Raw genomic sequence first — 26,162 nt, forward strand, 5'->3', positions numbered from 1 at the left:
ATGTAGCCACGCTACTGTATATAGCCTGTCTTTTTACTGTTGTTTTATTTCTTTACCTACCTATTGTTCACCTAATACCTTTTTTGCACTATTGGTTAGAGCCTGTAAGTAAGCATTTCACTGTAAGGTCTACACCTGTTTGTATTTGGCGCATGTAACAAATAAACTTTGATTGATTTGACTTAGGTTGGAGTCATTCAAAATCATTTTCATCCATCCCACAAATTTCTTGTTAACAAACTATAGTTTTGGCAAGTTGTTTAGAACATCTACTTTGTGCATGATTTTAATAATAATTTTTCCAACAATTGTTTACAAACAGATTATTTCACTATATCACAATTCCAGTGGGTCAGAAGTTTACATACTGTACACTAAGTTGACTGTGCCTTTAAACAGCTTGGAAAATTCCAGAAAATGATGTCATGGCTTTAGAAGCTTCCTATAGGCTAATTGACATCATTTGAGTCAATTGGAGGTGTACCTGTGGATGTATTTCAAGGCCTACCTTCAAACTCAGTCCCTCTTTGCTCATGGGAAAATCAAAAGAAATCAGCCAAGACCTCKGAAAATAATTGTAGACCTCCACAAGTCTGGTTCATCCTTGGGAGCAATTTCCAAACGCCTGAAGGTACCACGTTCATCTGTACAAACAATAGTACGCAAGTATAAACACCATGGGACCACGCCGTTATACCGCTCAGGAAGGAGACGCGTTCTGTCTCCTAGAGATTAACTTACTTTGGTGCGAAAAGTGCAAATCAATCCCAGAAACACAGCAAAGGACCTTGTGAAGATGCTGGAGGAACAGGTACAAAAATATCTATTGCCACAGTAAAACGAGTCCTATATCAACATAACCTGAAAGGCCACTCAGCAAGGAAGAAGCCACTGCTCAAAACCGCCATAAAAATACAGTTTGCAACTGCACATGGGGACAAAGATCGTACTTTTTGGAGAAATGTCCTCGGGTCTGATGAAACAAAAATATAACTGACCAAAATGACCATAGTTATGTTTGGAGGAAAAAGGGGGAGGCTTGCAAGCCGAAGAACAGCATCCCAACCGTGAAGCACYGGGGTGGCAGCATCATGTTGTGGGGGTGCTTTGCTGCAGGAGGGACTGGTGCACTTCACAAAATAGATGGCATCATGAGAAAGGAAAGTTATGTGGATATATTGAGGCAACATCAGTCATGAAGTTAAAGCTTGGTCACAAATGGGTCTTCCAAATGGACAATGACCCCAAGCATATTTCCAAACTTATGGCAAAATGGCTTAAGGACAACAAAGTCAAGGTATTGGAGTGGCCATCACAAAGCCCTGACCTCAATCCTATAGACAATTGTGGGCAGAACTGAAAAGGCATGTGCGAGCAAGGAGGCCTACAAACCTGACTCAGTTACACCAGCTCTGTCAGGAGGAATTGGCCAAAATTCACCCAACTTATTGTGGGAAGCTTTTGGAAGGCTACCTGAGATGTTTGACCCAAGTTAAACAATTTAATGGCAATGCTACCAAATACTAATTGAGTGTATGTAAACTTCTGACCCACTGGGAATGTGATGAAAGAAATCAAAGCTGAAATAAACTATTCTCTCTACTATTATTCTGACATTTCACATTCTTAAAATAAAGTGGTGATACTAACTGACCTAAGGCAGGGCATTTTACTAGGATTAAATGTCAGGAATTGTGAAAAACTGAGTTTAAATGTATTTGGCTAAGGTGTATGTAAACTTCCGACTTCAACTGTATATCTCTATTATGCGTGGTAATACTTTGGAACATATTTTCAAAATTAAAATCAATTGGGGCTGCTTTTGTGGTGTTTTTACATTCTTATGTCCAAAAATAAAAATATATAATTATTTTTTGATCAGAAAACTTGGGGGGCAAATAAAATCACCCAGGGGCCGAATTTGGCCGCCAGGTGGGGAATCCTGTTATAGGATATGATATATACTGTATATCAATCAATGTAAGATCACAGAATCACACCCTGGTTGCAATAATATGCTATACAAAATGGAAACATGTAAATTAGTAATTTAAGTGCATAAATAGCTGAATAGGGGCATTCTACCAGAAAACCTTTTCTAACTCAAGGCTCATACTAAGAGCAGTGCCCATACTCTGTCGATTCCCCACAAGTACAGCTGAAATAAATCAAATATCCTCAAAGGCAAAATCCATAATTTCCTAATCAGCTTCAATATACTGTAACATTTTATCAATGTCGACAACAACCTCAACAACATTTGTAAAGCTGCCTTTGAAAATGCAAAACAAACAGTGTAGTAGAGTTATGGGCCACCAAAAGAATCATACGCTGGAGGATAAAGGGGATTCTCTATCTAAAGGGGATGCTCTATCTAAAGGGGATGCTCTATCTAAAGGGGATGCTCTATCTAAAGGGGATGCTCTATCTAAGGGGATTGCTCTATCTAAAGGGGATTCTCTATCTAAAGGGGATTCTTCTATCTAAGGGGATGGGGGCCTTCTATTTCTAAAAAAAAAAAGGGGGGATGTTTGCCCCTTTTTCTTATTTTTTTTTTTTTTTCTTTTTTTTCTTAAAAGGGGGATTCTCTTTCTAATCACCAAGCCATTGCTGGTGAATGTGCTCTTCACAAACGACAAAACAAAAAGGACAATGTTTTGCTATGCTCAACTTCCATACTGCTGTGATTTGAGTTGAGGCAACTCAAAGTTCCTCCCTGTTCCAACTTTATACTAGGATATTTTTCACTGTGCTTTAGTTATGCAGTTAAGACTGACATGTGTAGTGCATTCTAACCACATTCAAAACACCAACACCTTCTACATGGACAATGGACAATGTCAGTAGCTAGCAAAATATATTCAGATAGAAAATACCACTGATAATGAACCACAACCAGAAAACATCCATAAAAAAAATATTWAAAAAAAATAAAGAATTATAAATATGGCATAGAGATGCCATTGTCTTTTAAAAGGTAAACGCTTATTTGAATAAGATTAAAGTGTTTTGGTAATATGCACATATGGATATTAACACTCAGGGGATTAACGGTGTTGGTTGTGTGGCTCTCATTCTCTCTGGACTGAGGGTACCTACATAGAGACTTAACATAACATTCATAACCCTACATACTGCAGTACATTAGCATTTCATAAATACACGGGGAAAAACATTCGTGACATGCTTACATACTGCTTATGAATGTGTTATGAAGTCATTATAAGTTCTAAGAGGTACRCTTCAAGTGCCAACATATCAACTCCACAGCTCTGGTTGGCCATGACGACAACAGAGTCCAGTCACAAATCAAAATGTAAAGACATGACTTAACATGAAAACAACAGAGTCAAGAGCCCTTGACATCAATTAGAAAGTTCTCACATCATAAAAATAGTCCATGACATCTATATAAGCGGTAAGCCTTACTTCATTGCAATGGGTTTAGTTTTCTTTGCACGTCTCGACTTTATATGTTGCTCCACACGAGATATTCCTCCTCATGTTAGGAGGAACAAGGAAATGCTGTATCCATGTTGGCACGTGTCCATGATGATTTTGACACGCAGTCATTTTCCCTTGGTTTATCACCAGCAAACACAGTACAATAAAAAAAAAAGTACATTAAGGATCTGTTTCGCTGACCCAGATTTAGCCTACTCCTTGACTAAATTACAATTTAATAAAGATTACTGATCATTTGGTTTCATGGACATTATTAAGTTATTCTTTGACTATTATTTAAAAAGTCCCCGTCAAAGTCCAGGAGTATGTAATTCAAGGTTAACTGATGTTTATGAAATCCTATTTTTTGCTCTTGATTAACTAAACCAGAATTGGGCCTACTCCGGGATTCTTTTAATCTGGGTTTGAGAAAAGGGTCCTAAGAGTATTTTCAAATGGACAAGGAAAGGAAATTGCAATCAAATGTAAGGTTTTTGTCTATGTGATGAGGAGGCAGAAGCACAGTCAGCACACAGAAACACATACAGTATGCTCACACACACCTCCACCCTCATCCTACCCATAAACACACATACAGTATGCTCACACGCACAAACTCCACCCTTATTCACATCCATACAAACAGTATGCTCGCTCGCACGCACACAACTCCACACTCATTCCCACCCATACACAAACCCAGCCGACCAGACTCACTCAGCCCAGAATATCCAGGTAGACAGGCGAGGCCTTGGACAGATTCTGGAGCAGGCTGTGGATCTCTTTGATGTTCAGTCTCATGTAGGGTTCTCTCTGCCAGCAGCCCAGCATCAGGTCGTACACCTCCTTTGGACAAGAACGCGGCCGCTGCAGCACGCGCCCCTGGGTGATGCACTCAATCACCTGTAGGGGGAGCACCACGGGTCACTACCACTGCTCAGTACTTTTTCAATTTAATTCAAATGAAATGCATTTATCCCCACAGGGTCAATCAAGGAAGCCATTGCTCACATGATAACAGCATCTAAACAAATGTGAGGTTCACCAAGGTGATATGTTTTATAGACTGGTTTATTTAATAGATTGCTGGGAAATGTACAGTAGTTCATTTTATTGTTATTATTTAACCTTTATTTAACTAGGCAAGTCAGTTAAGAACAAATTATTATATACAATGACAGGCTACCCCAGTCAAAACCTACACAGCCTGGAGGTGTGTTTTGGGTCATTGTCCTGTTGAAAAACTAATCATAGTCCCACTAGACGCAAACCAGATGGGATGGCGTATCGCTGCAGAATGCTGTGGTAGCCATGCTGGTTAAGTGTGCCTTGAATTCTAAATAAATCACAGACAGTGTCACCAGCAAAGCACACCCACACCATCACACCTCCTCCTCCATGCTTCATGGTGAGAACTACACATGCGCAGATCATCGGTTCACCTACTCTGTGTCTCACAAAGAGACGGTGGTTGGAACTAAAAATCTCAAATTCAGACCAAATGACAGATTTACAATGGTCTAATGTCCATTGGTCATGTTTCTTGGCCTAAGCAAGTCTCTTCTTATTGGTGTCCTTTAGTAGTGGTTTCTTTGAAGCAATTTGACCATGAAGGCCTGATTCACGCAGTCTTCTCTGAACAGTTGATGTTGAGATGTGTCTGTTACTTGAACTCTGTGAAGCATTTATTTGGGTTGCAATTTCAGAGGCTATTAACTAATGAACTTATCCTCTGCAGCAGAGATAACTCTGGGTCTTCCTTTCCTGTGGCGGTCCTCATAAGCCAGTTTCATCATAGCGCTTGGTGGTTTTTGAGACTGCGCTTGAAGAAATGTTCAAAGTTCTTGAAATGTTCCGGATTTACTGACCTTCATGTCTTAAAGTAATGATGGACTGTCATTTCTCTTTGCTTATTTGAGCTGTTCTTGCCATAATATGGACTTGGTCTTCTATCAAATAGGGCTATCTTCTGTATACCACCCCTACCTTGTCACAACACAACTGAATGGCTCAAACGCATTAAGAACTTCCACAAATGAACTTTTAACAAGGCACACCTGTTAATTGAAATACATTCCAGGTGACTACCTAATGAAGATGGTTGAGAGAATGCTAAGAGTGTGCAAAGCTGTCATCAAGGCAAAGGGTGGCTACTTTGAAGAATCTCAAATATAAAATATATTTTGATTTGTTTAACAATTTTTGGGTTACTACATGATTCCATAAATATTATTTTATAGTTTTGATGTCTTCGTTATTATTCTACAATGTAGAACATAGTATAAGACAAACCCAGGAATGAGTAGGTGTGTCCAAACTTTTGACTGGTACTGTATATTCATAATACATTTCAAATCTATGTGGACAATACGAATGTGACCTACTGTAACTAAGATTAGAAAAAGAGACAACAGCAGAGTGATGTATTGGAGATAAATCTCATCATTGGAGGTCAGGTGCTATGGTTAGGGACCTGTGTTTTGGGCTATCATGTCACATGACCTCAATTTGAACCTTTATTTTAAGTATTTTCCAAAATTACACCACAAATTAAAGCAATTGTCTGAGGATGGTGCCGGACTATCTGACATAAAAATAAAAGGGGACAGTTTGTTGAAAAAGCTTTAAATAAGAGTTTAAAATCCAGGTCATGTGACATGACTGTCCAAAACACAAGGCCCTAACTATGCTACCAGTGTAGTCAATCTACTTTAGGAAAGGTTTGAGCTTCCGTCTCTGACCTTGTCATCTCAGAACCCAGAACCAAATCCCATTGAGTGCTGCTGTCTGTCATAAGAGACTACTGACCTCATTGTTGGAGAGCTGGTACCAGGGCTGCTTCCCATAGGTGAAGATCTCCCAGAGGACCACGCCCAGACTCCAGACGTCGCTCTCCGTGGTGAACCGCCGGTACATGATGCTCTCAGGAGGCATCCAGCGGATGGGCAGCATGGTGTGACCCCCCACCTGGAAACAGACAAAGGATCCATCAGGAACAATCCAGGTAAACCACAGAGAAGGTCAAATGAAGGAGATGAAGGTTGGAACAAACTGTAGTGAAGAAAAGAAGCTACCCCCCGAAAAGGGGTTAAATGGATAGGTGTTGAGTCACTTTGCTCCACAAGCAGCTGAAAGGACTAAGTCAGTCAGGTCAGTAACCAACCTAAACGATAAGGCCTTTGGTTAACATGACATGTACACAAATGTATATTGTGTGTGAGCCTAGAGTTCTCGTGGAATGCAATGTCATGATGTGATATATTTAAAAAAAAATGTATTTAAACCCAACTTGCACAATTCATTTTTTGCCTGTAACGGTATTAACAATCTTCTGCCATGGCTAATATTGACATCACAATTGTCGGTTTACAATAACTGGCTAATTATTCCATGTGTTGAGCCAAGTGCTGTTCAGCTGCATTCTTGGTCTTCCTATCTGTGTATTAGTGAGTGGGCCTATTCATATGCTGCTATCTGATTGGGGCATGATGGGTCTCAGTTACATTCATCTGTTTTGTATTGATTCTCCCCAGGGAGGGCCAGTCAGCAGCAGAGGGTACTGTTGTCTACATAGACCCTAGGACGGTGGCTGACTGGGAGACAACACATGTTTGGAACTAACAAATCATATTACTGGCTTAAGATTACTATCTGTAATGACTGTAATGACTGACGCCTGTAGCGTTGTCTATACTATTATTTTTTATTATACATTTTTTTGTGTTACTTTTACCCATTTTTCTCCACAATTTCGTGGTATTCAATTGATAGTTACAGTCGTGTCTCATCGCTGCAACTCCAGTACGGACTCAGGAGAGGCGAAGGTCGAGAGCCATGCGTCCTCCGAACCACAACCCAACCAAGCCACACTGCTTCTTGACACAATGCCCACTTAACCCGATAGCCAGCCGCACCAATGTGTCGGAGGAAACACCGTGCACCTTCTGGCCGTGTCAGCGTGCACTGCGCCCGGCCCGCCACAGGAGTCGCTAGTGCGCGATGGGACAAGGACAACCCTGCCGGCCAAACACTCCCCTAACCCGGACGACGCTGGGCCAATTGTGCGCCGCCCCATGGCATGGGTCTTCCGGTCGCGACAGATTCTGGACTCGAACCCAGAATCTCTAGTGCCTGTTTATACTATTCTAGTGTAGACTAGATAGTAACAGCTAGCCTGGTCACTCAATCGGTTTGTGCTTTAACTAGCCAATCCCAGTGCAGCATTACAACAACAATAAAGTTGGATAAAGCAGAAACAGATTGGGCTAGCCGCTACGGTAGATTATTTTTCCCTCACATTATGTGAAATGGGTTAGATACTGGAGAGGAGTTTATGAAATCTTGGTATTTTAAGAACATGGAAATAGCATGTATATGCAGATTATAGAATTTGCATTTAAATGGCATTAAAAATAGATTTCTTTTTAAATTGTTAAAATAACTATTGCTGTAACTGCATGGCTGTTACAAAACAAAACCAGACAAAATTAAAATGATACATTTGAGAGTATTCCTGTCCTGCTTGTATGTATGTATGTATGTATGTATGTATGTATGTATGTATGTATGTATGTATGTATGTATGTATGTATGTATGTATGTATGTATGTATGTATGTGACTCACTCTGTAGTAGTCGGTGCTGTACACGTCCCTGGACATGCCAAAGTCCCCAATCTTGACCAGCAGGTTCTCTCCCACCAGACAGTTGCGTGTGGCCAGGTCTCTGTGGACAAAGTGCTGGGAGGCCAGGTAGACCATGCCTGCAGCGATCTGCTGGGCGATGAGCAGCATCTGGGACTGGGTCAGCTCCACCATCAGGCTGTGCTGCCCATCAGCCATCAGCACCATGTCAGGACCATGGGACCTGCACCACAACACAGGTGGGTCAGACACAATGCAAACTATAGTTACCTACAGCTGACTACAGCAAAGGATAAGTGCAAACTCATACGCTTGCATTGCAATGCAGTTATACAGTTTTAATTCAAATACAGTATCACCATCAAACTAACATGCAGTACCAGTCAAAGGTTTAGACACACCTACTCATTCAAGGATATTTCTTTATTTTTTTACTATTTTCTACATTGTAAAATAACAGTGAAGACATGAAAGTATGAAATAACACATATGGAATCATGTAGTAACCAAAAAAAGTGTTAAACAAATGGTATACAGAAGATAGCCCTATTTGGGCTTTCAAGAACTTTGAAAGTTTATTTAAGTGCAGTCGCAAAAACCATCAAGAGCTATGATGAAATTGGCTCTCATGAGGACCGCCACGGGAAAGAAAGACCCAGAATTACCTCTGCTGCAGAGGACAAGTTAATTACAGTTACTAGCCTCAGAAATGTCAGCCCAAATAAATGCTTCAGAGTTCAAGTAACAAACACATCTCAACATCAACTATTCAGAGGAGACTGCGTGAATCAGGCCTTCATGGTTGTATTGCTGCAAAGAAACTACTACTAAACTGCTACAGAGCTATATCTATCCTACCCTGCCTTTCTAAGGTCTTCGAAAGCCAAGTTAACAAATAGATCACCGACCATTTCGAATCCCACTGTACCTTCTCCGCTATGCAATCTGGTTTCCGAGCTGGTCATGGGTGCACCTCAGCCACGCTCACGGTCCTAACTGTCATGACGTGGCCCTCTTTGGATATAGCAAGCACCAACTCTCTCTCACCACCTCTCTCTTCCCCTTACACCCAGGCTCTGTTATCTCAGGTCGTAAATTCCTGGAGGTGTAACGGTGCTCTAGCTCTTCCTCCTCCTCGGACGAGGAGAGGAGAGAAGGATCGGAGGACCAATACGCAGCGAGGTATGATGACATAATGAATTTATTAAATTAAAGACGAAACACGAAGAACACTTGAATAACTTACAAAATAAGAAAACGACGTAGACGAAACCTGAACATGGAACTTACATAAAGACACGAAAGAACTCACGAACAGGAACAGACTACATAAAACGAACAAACCGAAAACAGTCCCGTGTGGTGCACAGACACAGACACGGAAGACAATCACCCACAAACAAACAGTGTGAAACGCCTACCTTTATATGGTTCTCAATCAGAGGAAAACGTCAAACACCTGTCCCTGATTGAGAACCATATTAAGTGCTTCAATACCAAAATATCAGTAAACATAGAAATACACATACATATGAATGCCCACACCAAACTCACGCCCTGATCTCTAATAAACACTATCACCAAAAATAACATAAAACGAGTACAGGAACGTTGACAGAAACTCAATGGTGGCGAACTTCCGGACGCAGACAAAAGTATTAAGGGAGAGTGGTATGGGTGGGACATACCGTACCCACGGTTGAGGCTGGCTCCAAGGCCTCTGGCGAGTCGTGTTCCCACCTGCCACCATAGCTCACTACCACGCTTTCCGTAGCTCCTCTCAAATGGCCCCTGCCAAATTTGAACCCACTGAGATTAAGGGGCGAGTCACGGACTAAGGGGCAGCAGGAACTAAGGGCGCACCAGGACTTAACGGAGCAGGCACCGGACTAGAGGGCGGCAGTCACCAGGATATAGGTGCATCTCCACCGGACTGAGGGAGCGGCAGTCTCCGGACTGAGGGACGCGAAAAAAAATAGCTCCTGACGGAGGACGGCAGCTCCGGACTCGAGGGACGGCAAGCATCCGGCGAGGACGGCAGTCCTCCGACTGAGGGACAGGCAGTCTCCGAGACTGATGTGGACGGCAGCTCCGGACTGAGGGACCGGCAGCTTCCGTGATCTGAGTGGACGGCGGATCCTTGGCTGGCTGGCTCTGGCGGAGCACTGGCTGGCTGGCTCTGGCGGATCCCTGGTGGCGTGGCTCTGGCGGTATCCTGGCCTGTGCCTGGCACTGGCGGATCCTGGCTGGCTGCTTCTGAGCGGATCCTGCTAGGATCGACAAGGCTCTGGCGGATCCCTGTGAATGGACTGAATGCTCTGGCCATGGATGCATGGCTTGGATGATCGATGCTCTGGCTGGTTCATGGCTGATGACGGCTCGAGAGCTTGGGCATGGCTGGATGACGGGCTTCTGGCTGTCATCGCTGGAGATTACGGCTCTGGCTGGTCTGCGGATCGGCTGGATGACGCCGACCGATGGTCTGCTCGGCTGGTCATAGGCTGGATGACAGGGCTTCTGGCTGTCATGGCATGGATGACGGCCTTCTGGCGGTCATGGCTGGGATGACGGCTCTGCGGCTGTCGAATGCTTGGATGACGGCGGTTGGCTGGTCATGGCTGGAGTGACGGCTTCGGCTGGTCATGGCTGGATGACGTTGTCTGTCTGGCTGGTCATGAACGCTCTGGTCTGGCGATCTGGCTCTGCTGTGTGAGATGACGGCTCGCTGGCCTGGGGGATGTCGGCTGAGCAGGATGACGGTCTGCAGGCTGGAGCTCGGCGCCGTCTGGCGGAAGGCTCTGGCTTGATCGGTCTGGCGGAAGGCTCTGGCTGATCCGGTCTGCGGAGCCTGCGATCGGCTGGGAAGCTCTGGCTGATCCGGTCTTGCGGAGGCTTCTGCGCTGATTCGGTCTGGCGAAGGCTCTGGCTGACCGGTCTGGCGGAAGGCTCGGCTGATCCGTCTGGCGAGGCTCAGCGGCTCCTGTCTGGCGGACGGCTCTGACAGCGTTGGGCAACGGGCATTCAGGCGCGGTGGCAGACGCGGCAGTTCAGCGCGCCAGTGCAACTTGCAGTTTAGACGGCCAGCTATCGGCAGACGCATTCAGGCAGCGGTTCGGCCTTGCAGACTCGGGCAGTGTCAGTGCGGCCGGCATTGTGCAGACTGGCAGTTCAGGCGCGGCTTGGCCAGACGGGCAGTTCAGGCGCCGTTGGCAGACGGCAGACTCTCTGGCGACGAGACGCACTATAGCGTGGTATCCGTTGAGCGCCGGAACTGCGAGGAGTACCTGGGTAGGAGCACGCTACCTTTAGGCTAGTGCGGGGAACAACAACCAGGCAACCTGGACTTTCTCGATTGCGCACTATAGGCCTGGTGCGTGGGTACCGGAACTTGGAGCGTACGTGGCTGAGGGGCACACACTCAGGGCGATGTTGCGGGGAGAAGGAACAGTGCGATACATGGGCTCTGGGATGACGCACAAGGTGGCTTAGTGCGCTGGGCCGAACTGGTAGGCACCGGCGGAAGAACCACCACATGGAAGAGAATGCGTGGGAGAGAGGAACGAGGCTCTGGAGAGCGCACAGGAGCCTGCGACGTGGCTGTAGGGCATCGACGTGGTACTGGGCTGCGAGCGGGAGTGGGCGCGGAAATTACCGGACCGTGCAGCGCGACTTGGCTCCCTTGAGCATTGGAGCCTGACCCAACCTTACCGGTTGAAACATCACCCGTCGGCCCGACGCGAGTGCGGGGAGGGTTGAATAACCGCGGCACGGTCTATGTCGGCAAAACGGGGACACCATGCGTAAGGCTGGTGCCATGTATTAACCGGGGCCCGAGGAGCACGCACTGGTGGCCAGATATGTAGAAGCCGGTCTTCACCTGGCACTATGGCCTCAATGCTGCAATCTAGCCCTGACCAGTGCGGGAGGTGGAATACCGCGCACCGGAGCTATGCATACGTACAGGAGACACCTGCTGGCGCTCTCACTCTGCAGACGGTGTCTGCCCGTACTCTCGCTCTCCACGGTAAGTACAGGGAGTAGTGCACGCAGGTTTCCACCTGACTTTGCACTCTCCCTTGTAAGTCCACCCTTCCCAAAGAAATTTTGTGGTTACCTCACTAGGCTTTCGGGTTTCCATGCCACGTCTCCTTGTGCCTCCTCAAACCACCGCTCCTGGGTCTTTAGCTTGCCTCTCCTCTCGTTCAATAGAGCAGCAATATCGCCCTGCTGAGCCCAGGGTCCTTTTGCCTTGGTCTACATATTCTCTCTCCCATCGCACGAGTCCTCGGTTTCCTCTAGTCTGGCTCCCGTCGCGTATGGTCTAGGTTGCGGGGTGATTCTGTAACGGTGCTCTAGCTCTTCCTCCTCCTCGAGACGAGAGGAGAGAGAGGATCGGAGGACCAATACGCAGCGAGTATGATGACATAATGAATTTATTAAATTAAAGACGAAACACGAAGAACACTTGAATAACTTACAAATAAGAAAGACGTAGACGAAACCTGAACATGGACTTACATTAAAGACACGAAAGAACTCACGAACAGGCAGACTACATAAAACGAACAAACCGAAACGTCCGTGTGGTGCACAGACACAGACACGGAAACAATCACCCCAACAAACATGTGTGAAACCCTACCTTTTTATGGTTCTCAATCAGAGAGAAAACGTCAAACCACCGTTCCTGATTGAGAACCATAATAGGCTAATTACCACAACCTAAACACTTAGAAACACAAAACATAGAGAATGCCCACCCAAACTACACACCCGACCAACTAAACCAATACAAAAAATAACATAAACAGGTCAGGAACGTGCACAGAACCCCCCTCAAGGTGCGACCTCCGGACGCACCACAAAGTCTAGGGGAGGGTCTGGGTTGGGCATCCGTCCACGGTGGCGCTCAGGCGCTGGGCGTGGTTCCCACCCCACCATAGTCACTACCCGCTTTCGTAGCCTCTCCAATAGGCCACCCTCCAAATTAACCCCATGGATTAAGGGCGCACCGGACTAGGGGCAGACTCGGACTAGGAGGGGCAGCACCGGACTAAGGGGCAGCAACCGGACTAAGGGGCAGCCACCAGGATAAGGGGCAGCTCCGATGAGGGAGCGAGCTGCCGACTGAGGACGGAGCTCCGACTGAGGGACGGCAGCTCCGACTGAGGGACGGCAGCTCCGACTGAGGACGGCAGCTCCGACTGAGGAGGACGCCTCGACTGAGGACGGCGCGCTCCGGACTGAGGGGACGGCAGCTCCGGACTGAGGGACGGCAGCTCCGACTGAGGACGGCTGGACTGGCTGGCTCTGTGGCGGATCCGGCGGCTGGTCTGGGCGCACTCCTGGCTTGGCTTGGCTCTGGCGGATCCGGGCTGGCTGGCTCTGGCGGATCCCTGGCTGCTGCTGGCTTCTGGCGGATCCACTGTGTGCTGGATGACGGCTCCTCTGGAGCGATCCTGGATGGTGATGACGGCTCTGTGTGGTCATGGCTGGATCGAGCGTTCTGGCTGGTCATGGCTGGATGACGGCTCTGGCTGGTCATGGCTGGATGACGGCTCTGGCTGGTCATGGCTGGATGACGCTCTGGGGCGTCATAGCGTTGGATGACGGCTCTGCGCTGGTGCATGCGCTGGATTGACGGCTGCTGGCTGGTCATGGCTGGATGAGGCTCTGCCTGGTACTGGCTCGCTGAACGGCTCTGGTGATCCGTGGCAGGAAGGCCTCTGATGGCTGGGAATCGCGGTCTGGCGGAAGGCTCTGTGCCGTGGTCGGTGGCGCGATACGGCTCTGGCTGATCGGTCTGGCGAGAGCTCTTGGCGTGATCCAGGTCTGGCGGAGCTGGCGAAGGCTCTGGCGATCCCGGTTCTGGCGGCGAAGGCTCTGCGCTGAGTCCGGTCACTTGGCAGGAGAGGCGCGCTGTTCGGTCGCGGAGCGAGCTACGCGCCGCTGTCTGGCGGACGGCTCTGACAGCAGCGTTGGGCAGACGGTGCAGTTCAGCGCGTCTGGAGACGGGCAGTTAGGCGCCGCATTGGCAGACGGGCAGTTCAGGCGCCGCTTGGCAACGGGCAGTTCCAGGCGCGCGCTTGGCAGACGGGGAGTTCAGGCGCCGCTTGGCAGACGGGCAGTTTCAGGCGCCGTTGGGCAGACGGCAGACTCTGGCCGACTGAGACGCATATATAGGCCTCGGTAGTGGCGCCTGAACGGAGGTACGCGGCTAGGAGACACGCACTTTAGGCTAGTGGCGGGAAGCAACAACAGGGCACACCTGGACTCTCGATGCGCCTATAGGCCTGGTGCGTGGTACCGGAACTGGAGGTACCGGGCTGAGGGCACGCACCTCAGGTGAGGCGAGTGCGGGGAGAAGGAACAGTGCATACAGGGCTCTGGAAGACGCACAGGGTGGTTAGTGGTGGTGCCGGAGAACTGGAGGCACCGGGCCGGAGACACACACCCACAGGAAGCGTGCGTGGAGGAGGAACTGGGCTCTGGAGACGCACAGGAAGCCTGGGCGTGGTGTAGCATGGTGGTACTGGGCTGGAGCGGGAGGTTGGCGCCGGAAATACCGGACCGTGCAGGCGTACTGGCTCCCTTGAGCATTGAGCCTGCCAACCTTACCTGGTTGAATACTCCCGTCGCCCGACCAGTGCGGGGAGGTGGAATAACCCGCACCGGCTATGTAGGCAAACCGGGGACACCATGCGTAAGGCTGGTGCCATGTAGCCGGCCCGAGGAGACGCACTGGTGGCGCAGAATATGTAGAGCCGGCTTCATGGCACTTGGCTCAAATGCTCAATCTAGCCCTACAAGTGCGGGGAGGTGGAATAAACCGCCACCGGGCTATGCACCCGTACAGGAGACACCGTGCCGCTCTACTGCGTAACACGGTGTCTGCCCGTACTCTCGCTCTCCACGGTAAGTAACGGGAGTAGGCGCAGGTTCTACCTGACTTTGCCACTCTCCTTTAAGCCACCCCCAAGAATTTTTGGGGTTTACTCACAGGCTTTCGGGTTTTCCAGCCACGTCTCCTTGCTGCCTCCTCAAACCACCGCTCCTGGCTTTAGCTGCCTCCCTCTCTTCAATAGAGCGGCAATATGCCCCTGTCTGAGCCCAGGGTCCTTTTCCGTTCAATATTTCTCCCATGTCCACGAGTCCTGGTTTCCTTGTTGCGCTCCCCCCGTCGCTTGGTCCTAGGTTGGTGGTGATTCTGTAACGGTGCTCTAGCTCTTCCTCCTCCTCGGACGAGGAGAGGAGAGAAGGATCGGAGGACCATACGCAGCGAGGTATGATGACATAATGAATTTATTAAATTAAAGACGAAACACGAAGAACACTTGAATAACTTACAAAATAAGAAAACGACGTAGACGAAACCTGAACATGGAACTTACATAAAGACACGAAAGAACTCACGAACAGGAACAGACTACATAAAACGAACAAACCGAAAACAGTCCCGTGTGGTGCACAGACACAGACACGGAAGACAATCACCCACAACAAACAGTGTGAAACGCCTACCTTTATATGGTTCTCAATCAGAGGAAAACGTCAAACACCTGTCCCTGATTGAGAACCATATAAGGCTAATTACCAACAACCTAAACATAGAAACACAAAACATAGAATGCCCCACCCAACTCACGCCCTGACCAACTAAACACATACAAAAATAACATAAAACAGGTCAGGAACGTGACAGAACCCCCCCTCAAGGTGCGAACTCCGGACGCACCACCAAAAGTCTAGGGGAGGGTCTGGGTGGGCATCCGTCCACGGTGGCGGCTCAGGCTCTGGCGTGGTTCCCACCCCACCATAGTCACTACCCGCTTTCGTAGCCTCCTCCAAATGGCCACCCTCCAAATTAACCCCACTGGATTAAGGGGCAGCACCGGACTAAGGGGCAGCACCGGACTAAGGGGCAGCACCGGACTAAGGGGCAGCACCGGACTAAGGGGCAAGCACCAGGATAAGGGGCAGCTCCGGACACTGAGGGACGGCAGCTCCGGACTGAGGGACGGCAGCTCCGGACTGAGGGACGGCAGCTCCGGACTGAGGGACGGCAGCTCCGGACTGAGGGACGGCAGCTCCGGACTGAGGGACGGCGGCTCCGACTGAGGAGCGGCGGCTCCGGACTGAGGGACGGCGGATCCTGGCTGGCTGGCTCTGGCGGATCCTGGCTGGCTGGCTCTGGCGGATCCTGGCTGGCTGGCTCGGCGATCCTGGCTGGCTGGCTTGGCGGATCCTGGCTGGCTGGCTCTGGCGGATCCTGGCTGGATGACGGCTCTGGCGGATCCTGGATGGATGACGGCTCTGGCTGGTCATGGCTGGATGACGGCTCTGGCTGGTCATGGCTGATGACGGCTCTGGCTGGTCATGGCTGGATGACGGCTCTGGCTGGTCATGGCTGGATGACGGCTCTGGCTGGTCATGGCTGGATGACGGCTCTGGCTGGTCATGGCTGGATGACGGCTCTGGCTGGTCATGGCTGGATGACGGCTCTGCTGGTCATGGCTGGATGACGGCTCTGGCTGGTCATGGCTCGCTGACGGCTCTGGCTGATCCGGTCTGGCGGAAGGCTCTGGCTGATCCGGTCTGGCGGAAGGCTCTGGCTGATCCGGTCTGGCGGAAGGCTCTGGCTGATCCGGTCTGGCGGAAGGCTCTGGCTGATCCGGTCTGGCGAAGGCTCTGGCTGATCCGGTCTGGCGGAAGGCTCTGGCTGATCCGGTCTGGCGAAGGCTCTGGCTGATCCGGTCTGGCGACGGCTCTAGCGGCTCCTGTCTGGCGGACGGCTCTGACAGCGTTGGGCAGACGGGCAGTTCAGGCGCCGTTGGCAGACGGGCAGTTCAGGCGCCGCTTGGCAGACGGGCAGTTCAGGCGCCGCTTGGCAGCGGCAGAGGCGCGTTGCAGCGCAGTTCGCGCGCTTGGAGACGGCAGTTCAGGCGCCGCTTGGCAGACGGGCAGTTCAGGCGCCGTTGGGCAGACGGCAGACTCTGGCCGACTGAGACGCACTATAGGCCTGGTACGTGGCGCCGGAACTGGAGGTACCGGGCTAAGACACGCACCTTTAGGCTAGTGGGGGAACAACAACAGGCACACTGGACTCTCGATGCGCACTATAGGCCTGGTGCGTGGTACCGGAACTGGAGGTACCGGGCTGAGGGCACGCACCTCAGGGCGAGTGCGGGGAGAAGGAACAGTGCATACAGGGCTCTGGAGACGCACAGGTGGCTTAGTGCGTGGTGCCGGAACTGGAGGCACCGGGCCGGAGACACACACCACAGGAAGAGTGCGTGGAGGAGGAACTGGGCTCTGGAGACGCACAGGAAGCCTGGTGCGTGGTGTAGGCACTGGTGGTACTGGGCTGGAGCGGGGAGGTGGCGCCGGAAATACCGGACCGTGCAGGCGTACTGGCTCCCTTGAGCATTGAGCCTGCCCAACCTTACCTGGTTGAATACTCCCCGTCGCCCGACCAGTGCGGGGAGGTGGAATAACCCGCACCGGGCTATGTAGGCAACCGGGGACACCATGCGTAAGGCTGGTGCCATGTAAGCCGGCCCGAGGAGACGCACTGGTGGCCAGATATGTAGAGCCGGCTTCATGGCACTTGGCTCAATGCTCAATCTAGCCCTACCAGTGCGGGGAGGTGGAATAACCCGCACCGGGCTATGCACACGTACAGGAGACACCGTGCGCTCTACTGCGTAACACGGTGTCTGCCCGTACTCTCGCTCTCCACGGTAAGTACAGGGAGTAGGCGCAGGTTTCCTACCTGACTTTGCCACTCTCCCTTTAAGCCCCCCCCCAAGAAATTTTTGGGGTTTACTCACAGGCTTTCGGGTTTCCAGCCACGTCTCCTTGCTGCTCCTCAAACCACCGCTCCTGGGCTTTAGCTGCCTCCCTCTCTTCAATAGAGCGGCAATATGCCCCTGTCTGAGCCCAGGGTCCTTTTCCGTTCATATTTCCTCCCATGTCCACGAGTCCTGGTTTCCTTTGTGCGCTCTCCCCCGTCGCTTGGTCCTAGGTTGGTGGGTGATTCTGTAACGGTGCTCTAGCTCTTCCTCCTCCTCGGACGAGGAGAGGAGAGAAGGATCGGAGGACCATACGCAGCGAGGTATGATGACATAATGAATTTATTAAATTAAAGACGAACACGAAGAACACTTGAATAACTTACAAAATAAGAAAACGACGTAGACGAAACCTGAACATGGAACTTACATAAAGCACGAAAGAACTCACGAACAGGAACAGACTACATAAAACGAACAAACCGAAAACAGTCCCGTGTGGTGCACAGACACAGACACGGAAGACAATCACCCACAAACAAACAGTGTGAAACGCCTACCTTTATATGGTTCTCAATCAGAGGAAAACGTCAAACACCTGTCCCTGATTGAGAACCATATAAGGCTAATTACCAAACACCTAAACATAGAAACACAAAACATAGAATGCCCACCCCAACTCACGCCCTGACCAACTAAACACATACAAAAATAACATAAAACAGGTCAGGAACGTGACAGGAGGAGACACTCTCCCCCCCCCCCCCCGGCCATGCAGTATAGAGAGGGTTCATAGTAGAACAAAGGAACTTCTACTCACAGAACTTGAGAACTGAACAATATCCATGTTTTGGAGAATGTGTAAACGGTCGGTGGAGAATCCAGCTACGACCGGTCCATTTTGTCTAATGTTTATGACCTCATGAGAGACAATACAGCCACATTACCATAACTCTGTTTATACAATAGTCTCTGTTATGACATTTGCATCTAATTATTGTATAAAATGAATGAGTAAAGATGAAACTATTTGTGAAATTATGTAATGTGATTTTAAACTGTTTAATGAAAGAGAACCCAATTCCCTTTAAAATTTCTAAGTCATTGGCCCGCCCCATGAGCACAGACATTGATCTGGCGTCACGGGACAGCCCTCTTCTGCTGTTCCGTATATAAACCCCACCTGGAGAAGCCTACTTCAGACCAAGCGTACCTCGATTACAGAGAGGGCTAAGGTTTGAGTAGAGACCATGCATTCCTCGGTTGTTGAATTCCTAACCAAACCACGTGGAGCATTGGCTACACTGGTGGAAATGGTTAAACTCTGAGACTATCGATACCGACAGAAGAGCAAATCTTCGATACTAATTACTAGTCTGCAGTTAGAATTTATGTCGACTGAACGCGAAGACCGACAACTGCCGAAACATCTATTCTATAAGAAGATTTCTGAATGGGACTCTGAAGTATCCATTCTAACCACGAAAAGACTCCAGGGACGCAAAGAGAAGTTCAGATAAACTTTCCAACAGAAAGACGGACGATTCCTACAGAGATCATGATGACACACTGAGCGTAAATATATAAATTGATTGCAATTATTCCCGAATAAGTGAGCATTCATGTGCAAAGGATTAGCATTTCAATTATCAACTGTGTAGTGTCACTTGTCTTTCCCGGCCTTCTCAGTCCATACCCACTTCCCTTATCATTTCCTTGTAACCATATATATTGTTGTTTGTTATGCATCTCTGTGATTTAGTTAGTTAGTAAATAAATGATGAAGACAATTGATGTATGGATGATTCATATTGAAGGCTGGGTTCGTGCAGATAACCAACAACTTACGACCTTTGGAATGAGACTAACGTGAAGTAAAGAATAATTCATTAATTAGAAGACTAATTGATCAGATATTAAAATATCTGAAAAGTTATATTAGGAAAATTATAACTTTGTAATCTGAAGATATTCCTTGGTGCCCCGACTTCCTAGTTAACAGTGTCCAAAGAAGGGCCAGAAGTATACAGAATGGTGTCGTCTGCGTAGAGGTGGGTCAGAGAATCACCAGCAGCAAGAGCGACATCATTGAGGTATACAGAGAAAAGTGTCGGCCCGAGGCTTGAACCCTGTGGAACCCCCATAGAGACTGCAAGAGGCCCGGACAACAGGCCCTCCGATTTGACACACTGAGCTCTGTCTGAGAAGTAGTTGGTGAACCAGGCGAGGCAGTCATTTGAGAAACCAAGGCTGTTGAGTCTGCCAATAAGAATGTGGTGATTGACAGAGTCGAAAGCCTTGGCCAGGACGATGAATACAGCTGCACAGTAATGTCTCTTATTGATGGCGGTTATGATATCGTATATGTCGTGTCTTTGGCATCATTAAAGTGAAGACTGTTATTTTATCAAATCAATTCTCTGTAATTATTATGACGTGTGGTTAAACTGATCATGTAAATGTAATTAAAACTTCTTAAGGCTAGGGGGCAGTATTTTGACGTCCGGATAGAAAGCGTGCCCAAAGTAAACTGCCTGTTACTTAGGCCCAGAAGCTAGGATATGCATATAATTGGTAGATTTAGATAGAAAACACTCTAAAGTTTCTAAAACTGTTAAAATAATGTCTGAGTATAACAGAACTGATTTGGCAGGCAAAACCCCAAGGACAAACCATCCAGGGGTAAAAAAAATTGAGGTCATAGAATTTCCCAATCGTTTTCTATGGGAAGCCCTATTTATGAGGAACCTGGTTGCAGTTCCTATGGCTTCCACTAGATGTCAACAGTCTTTAGAAATTGTTCGTTGTTTTTCTTTTGAGAAATGAAGAAGTAGGGCTATTCATTCCATGTGTCACTCTGAAGGTCCCTACTATTTTGGTGCGCGTGAACAGGAACGCGCTTCATGTTGTTTTTATCCGGTATTAGAAACAGTTTATTCCATCTTAAATTTGATCGATTATTTACATTTTAGGATACCAGAGGTTGGATTAGGAACGTTGTTTGAAATGTTTGGACCAAGTATACAGGTAACTTATTAGATACTTTGTAGTCATGTTGGGGGAGTTGGAACCGGTGTATTTCTGAATCAAACGCGCCAAATAAATTGACATTTTGGGGATATAAAGAAGGAATTTATCGAACAAAACGACCATTCATTGTGTCACTGAGACATTTGGGATTGCAAAAAGAAGATCTTCAAAGGTAAGGCATTTATAATATGTCTATTTCTGACTTTTGTGTCGCACCTGCCTGTGTTGAAAAATGATTTTCATGTGTTTGTATGCGGGGCGCTGTCCTCAGATAATCGCATGGTCTGCTTTCGCCGTAAAGCCTTTTTGAAATCTGACACAGCGGCTGGATTAACAAGAAGTTAAGCTTTATTTTGATGTATTACACATATATTTTCGTGAATGTTGAATATTGATATTCCTGTAGTTTGAATTTGGCGCTCTACAATTTCACTGGATGTTGTCAAATCAATCCCGCTAAAGGGATTGGCGCGTGAAGGGATCACTAAGAGGTTAACTAACCTCCAGACGAGCTTCAAAGCCATACAACTCTCCTTCCGTGGCCTCCAACTGCTCTTAAATGCAAGTAAAACTAAATGCATGCTCTTCAACCGATCGCTGGCCACACCTGCCCGCCCGTTCAGCATCACTACTCTGGACGGTTCTGACTTAGAATATGTGGACAACTACAAATACCTAGGTGTATGGTTAGACTGTAAACTCTCCTTCCAGACTCACATTAAGCATCTCCAATCCAAAATGAAATCTAGAATCGGCTACCTATTTCGCAACAAAGCATCCTTCACTCCTGCTGCCAAACATACCCTCGTAAAACTGACCATCCTACCGATCCTTGACTTTGGCGATGTAATTTACAAAATAGCCTCCAACACTCTACTCAGCAAATTGGATGCAGTCTATCACAGTGCCATCAGTTTTGTCACCAAAGCCCCATATCTCGTTGGCTGGCCCTCGCTTCATATTCATCGCCAAACCCACTGGCTCCAGGTCATCTATAAGTCTCTGCTAGGTAAAGCCCGGCCTTATCTCAGCTCACTGGTCACCATAGCAGCACCCACCTGTAGCACGCGCTCCACCAAGTATATTTCACTGGTCCCCCCAAAGCGAATTCCTCCTTCGGCCGCCTTTCCTTCCAGTTCTCTGCTGCCAATGACTGGAATGAACTGCAAAATCACTGAAGCTGGAGACTCATATCTCCCTCACTAGCTTTAAGCACTAGCTGTCAGAGCAGCTCACAGATCACTGTGCCTGTACATAGCCCATCTGTAAATAGACCATCCAACTACCTCATCCTCATACTGTTATTTATTTATTTTGCTCCTTTGCACCCCAGTATCTCTACTTGCACACTCATCTTCTGCACATCTATCACTTCAGTGTTTAATTGCGATATTGTAATTATTTTGCCACTATGGCCTATTTATTGCCTTACCTCCCTTATGCTACCTCATTTGCACACACTGTATATATACTTTTTTTCTATTGTATTATTGACTGTACGTTTGTTTATTCCATGTGTAACTCTGTGTTGTTGTTTGTGTCGTACTGCTTTGCTTTATCTTGGCCAGGTCGCAGTTGTAAATGAGAACTTGTTCTCAACAAGCCTACCTGGTTAAATAAAGGTGAAAAATAAAAATAAAAAATAAAATAAAGGACACCAATAATAAGAAGAGACTTGCTTGGGCCAAGAAACACAAGCATTGGACATTAGACCGTTGGAAATCTGTCCTTTGGTCTGATGATTCCAAATTTGAGATTTTTGGTTCCAACCGCCGTGACTTTGTGAGATGCAGAGTATGTGAACGGATGATCTCCGCATGTGTAGTTCCCACCGTGAAGCATGGAGGAGGATGTGTGATGGTGCTTTGCTGGTGACGCTGTCAATTATTTATTTAGAATTCAATACACATTTAACCAGCATGGCTACCACAGCATTCTGCAGCGATACGCCATCCCATTTGGTTTGCTCTTAGTGGGACTATCATTTGTTTTTCAACAGAACAATGACCCAACACACCTCCAGGCTGTGTAAGGGCTATTTGACCAAGAAGGTGAGTGATGGAGTGCTGCATCAGATGACCTGGCCTCCACAATCACCCAACCTCTACCCAATTGAGATGGTTTGGGATGAGTTGGACCGCAGAGTGAAGGAAAAGCAGCCAACAAGTGCTCAGCATATGTAGGAAAAGCATTCCAGGTGGAGCTGGTTGAGAGAATGCCAAGAGTGTGCAAAACTGTCATCAAGCCAAAGGGTGGCTACTTTGAAAAATCTCAAATATATTTTGATTTGTTTAACTCTTTTTTTGGTTACTACCTGATTCCGTATGTGTTATTTAATAGTTTTGATGTCTTCACCATTATTCTACAATGTAGAATATAGTCCAAATAAAGAAAAACCCTTGAATGAGTAGGTGTGTCCAAACTTTTGACTGGTACACTTTGTGCCAAAATTCCACGTCTTATTTCTTTCTATTCAATACAGACACAGGAAGAATGGACAAAGGTAGACATCGGGACACAGGACGGTACCTGAGGAAGTTGTTGAGGTCGCCGTGCTTCATGTACTCGAACACCATGATGAGCGGGTCGCTGTCCACACATACGCCGTAGAAGGTGACGATGTGCTCGTGCTGCAGGTTGGTCAGTAGCTCCGCCTCCCGGTGGAAGTCAGCACGGCCGCTCTCGCTGGCCTCTTTCAACGTCTGAGGAGGACAGGGATGTGCGTGCATGGGTACGCATGCACACATAATTATCATAATTGATTGCTGGGATTGTTGATTTTTTCAAAGTCTCCTTCCTACAAAGTTCAATTAAATCCAAAGAGATATTAGTTTGTGGTGCTATTATCCAAAACAATGCACAATGAAAAGCACAAACACAATTTTTTATATCAAAGCCAAAACAAAAGACCCATTGTTCCATTATTTGACCTTTGTAAAGTGTATGTTGATAGTTTGAAATAACTGCGTGGAGGGCCGTACTTTACCTTGACAGCCACCAGGATCTTGTCCTGATCTGGGGTCAGGTTGTAGCACTCAGCCAGGAACACCTTCCCAAAGGCCCCCTCTCCCAGCTCACGCTTCAGCACAATGTTGTGTCTCTTGATGTGCTGGACAACTGGGATGTAAAGAGAGACACAGAATGATGTTTTGTCACATACACCGGATAGGTGCAGTGAAATGTTTTGTTTTACAGGGTAAGCCATAGTATTTCGMCGCCCCTGGAGCAAATAAGGGTTAAGTGCCTTGCTCAAGAGCACATTTTAATATTTTTCTTCTTGTCGGCTCGGTTACTGGCCCAATGCTCTAGGCTACCTGCCGCCCAAGGCCCATTACTAAAGGTGAACTGACCAGGAAAACCTCTGGGCCCTAGTTATAATTAGTCAGGTCAAGAGGTCAGGAAAACCTCCTGGCCCTACTCATTACATACACTGAAGCTATAGCAACAGCCCTAGTCTACTGCTGTATAGAGGATATCCACAGACGAAAATAGAATGATGTACTGTTCGCTTGTCAGACCAGTTTGGGAGCCATTATGGTAGGCGTTATGGTAGTCATTAACAGAACTGCATTTCTCACAGGGCAACAAGTGCAAAAGTCAGATGTGTTTGTCTGGGTTTACCAAAGCTATCTATGGTCAGAATGTCTGTCCAGTGATAGCAGGGGAGGCTCATAATAATGGCTGGAATGGAGTCAATGGAATGGTATCACATGTGGTTGATGGCATTCCATTGACTCCATTCCAGCCATTGTTATGAGCCGTCCTCCCCTCAGCAGKCTCCACTGAGTGACAGCCTCTCTACCGTACAGTCTGATACTACAGCATTAACTGCAGGTCACACGGCAAGAGGTCAACCAAAGTCATCGCCATGGTAACATCAGACAGGAAGTGGATGGAGAAGACAGTCCAGTCGCAGTGTCCCTGTCATGGATTTATCAGAAAAAGACGAGGTTACGCCACCAGCAGACCTTGGCGCCACGGTAACTCACATGTGTCCGATTTCAGCATGCTGCCAGATTGGCGGAAATACTGCGGGTTCTCGATGACAGGGATCTTTGTCATTCCAATGATCACCGCATCGTGGCTCATCTCCGAGGACGACGGGGTGTTGTTGCCGTTGGAGACGTGATGAAGAGGACTGGCGGAGTCATCGTCGTTACTGATGACCGAGGAGGAGGAGCCTGAGGAGGAGGCGGAGGAGCCCAGTGGGAGGAAATATAATTATGACTGGAGTGAGAGGTCTTTTCATGTTTGACTTCTGTATGTTGTTATGTGGCAAAACTTAAGCTGGAATGTGGTGGGACTAAATATACTGTAGAAATGTGCACAATGTTCATTATCATTTAAAATGGGAATCCAACGGAGTCCTGCAAGTCTTAATACAGGTCTGGAAAACGACTGAGATTAAAGAGAAAAGCGTACCCTTCATCCCAAACTTAGAGTTTCTTCCGTATTTCAGAATGATCACCATCAGAACACATACAATGAATGCCACGCCAGCGATTCCCACCACTACGTACACCTGGGAAAACACCATTCCACAACATAAAACACCTGCCAATATCAGTGCACTACATTATAGTACTGTATATAAATAACCATGCATGACAAATMATGGTGTGTATGTTAACTTACTGCAACACTGTCGTCTATTGGGGGTAGTGGTGAGTCTGAGAGAAAAAGACAAGTCATATTTAATACAGAATGAAAACAGCAGTAAGCATACAAACATTTACATTGAAGTACATAATCTAATCTAATTTCCTCTCAAACGCTGAAAATACTGTCTGGTTGGGATATGTACAGTATTAAAGATGTGTTAGCTATGTCATGTAATGTTGACCACAGGATTTCAAAGTTCAAGCACTTACCAGTGGTGTCTAAGGACCAGCATGGTGACGATATCCCACAGCACAGGACGAGCAGTGGACAGAGGACATTGAAATGATGACAAGGTAGGAATCGTCAATCTGTCATTATCCCTAAACTCTTAAACTTAATGTCATGTCAAGAGAAAAACGCATACATACATGTCTCTGTAACAGCAAATTTTAGAATGATAATTCTTAGCAAAATTGCAACGTCTTAAGAAATACTTACAAGGGTAATATGGCTGTTCTGAAAAAAGTGAAAAGGGGAGTTGACGTGTTATTCATACACATCCGTTACATATACTATGCTATACAGAAAACAGTATATTCTCAGAAAAAAAGAGTGCCATGCAGAACCATTTGTCCCCGTAGGAGACTTCAGT

The 26,162-nt window shown here is 47.5% G+C and overlaps 1 protein-coding gene across 1 annotated transcript in view; it reads right to left on the bottom strand.

Annotated features, from left to right (window-relative positions):
* The window catches only part of LOC111981917 (BDNF/NT-3 growth factors receptor), a 44,733-nt gene that overhangs the window by 3,412 nt on the left and 15,159 nt on the right, over positions 1–26,162 (bottom strand). The window contains exons 9-18 of the mRNA XM_024013406.1: positions 26,009–26,026; positions 25,780–25,788; positions 25,544–25,578; positions 25,331–25,430; positions 24,898–25,089; positions 23,895–24,025; positions 23,438–23,610; positions 8,070–8,310; positions 6,253–6,411; positions 4,162–4,347 (exon numbers count right to left, since the gene is read on the bottom strand). Coding sequence (XP_023869174.1) covers positions 4,162–4,347; positions 6,253–6,411; positions 8,070–8,310; positions 23,438–23,610; positions 23,895–24,025; positions 24,898–25,089; positions 25,331–25,430; positions 25,544–25,578; positions 25,780–25,788; positions 26,009–26,026 — 1,244 coding nt within the window. The remainder of the gene's footprint in view (positions 1–4,161; positions 4,348–6,252; positions 6,412–8,069; positions 8,311–23,437; positions 23,611–23,894; positions 24,026–24,897; positions 25,090–25,330; positions 25,431–25,543; positions 25,579–25,779; positions 25,789–26,008; positions 26,027–26,162) is intronic.

The sequence above is a fragment of the Salvelinus sp. IW2-2015 genome, linkage group LG20 (assembly GCF_002910315.2).
Source record: "Salvelinus sp. IW2-2015 linkage group LG20, ASM291031v2, whole genome shotgun sequence".
NCBI lineage: Eukaryota > Metazoa > Chordata > Actinopteri > Salmoniformes > Salmonidae > Salvelinus > Salvelinus sp. IW2-2015.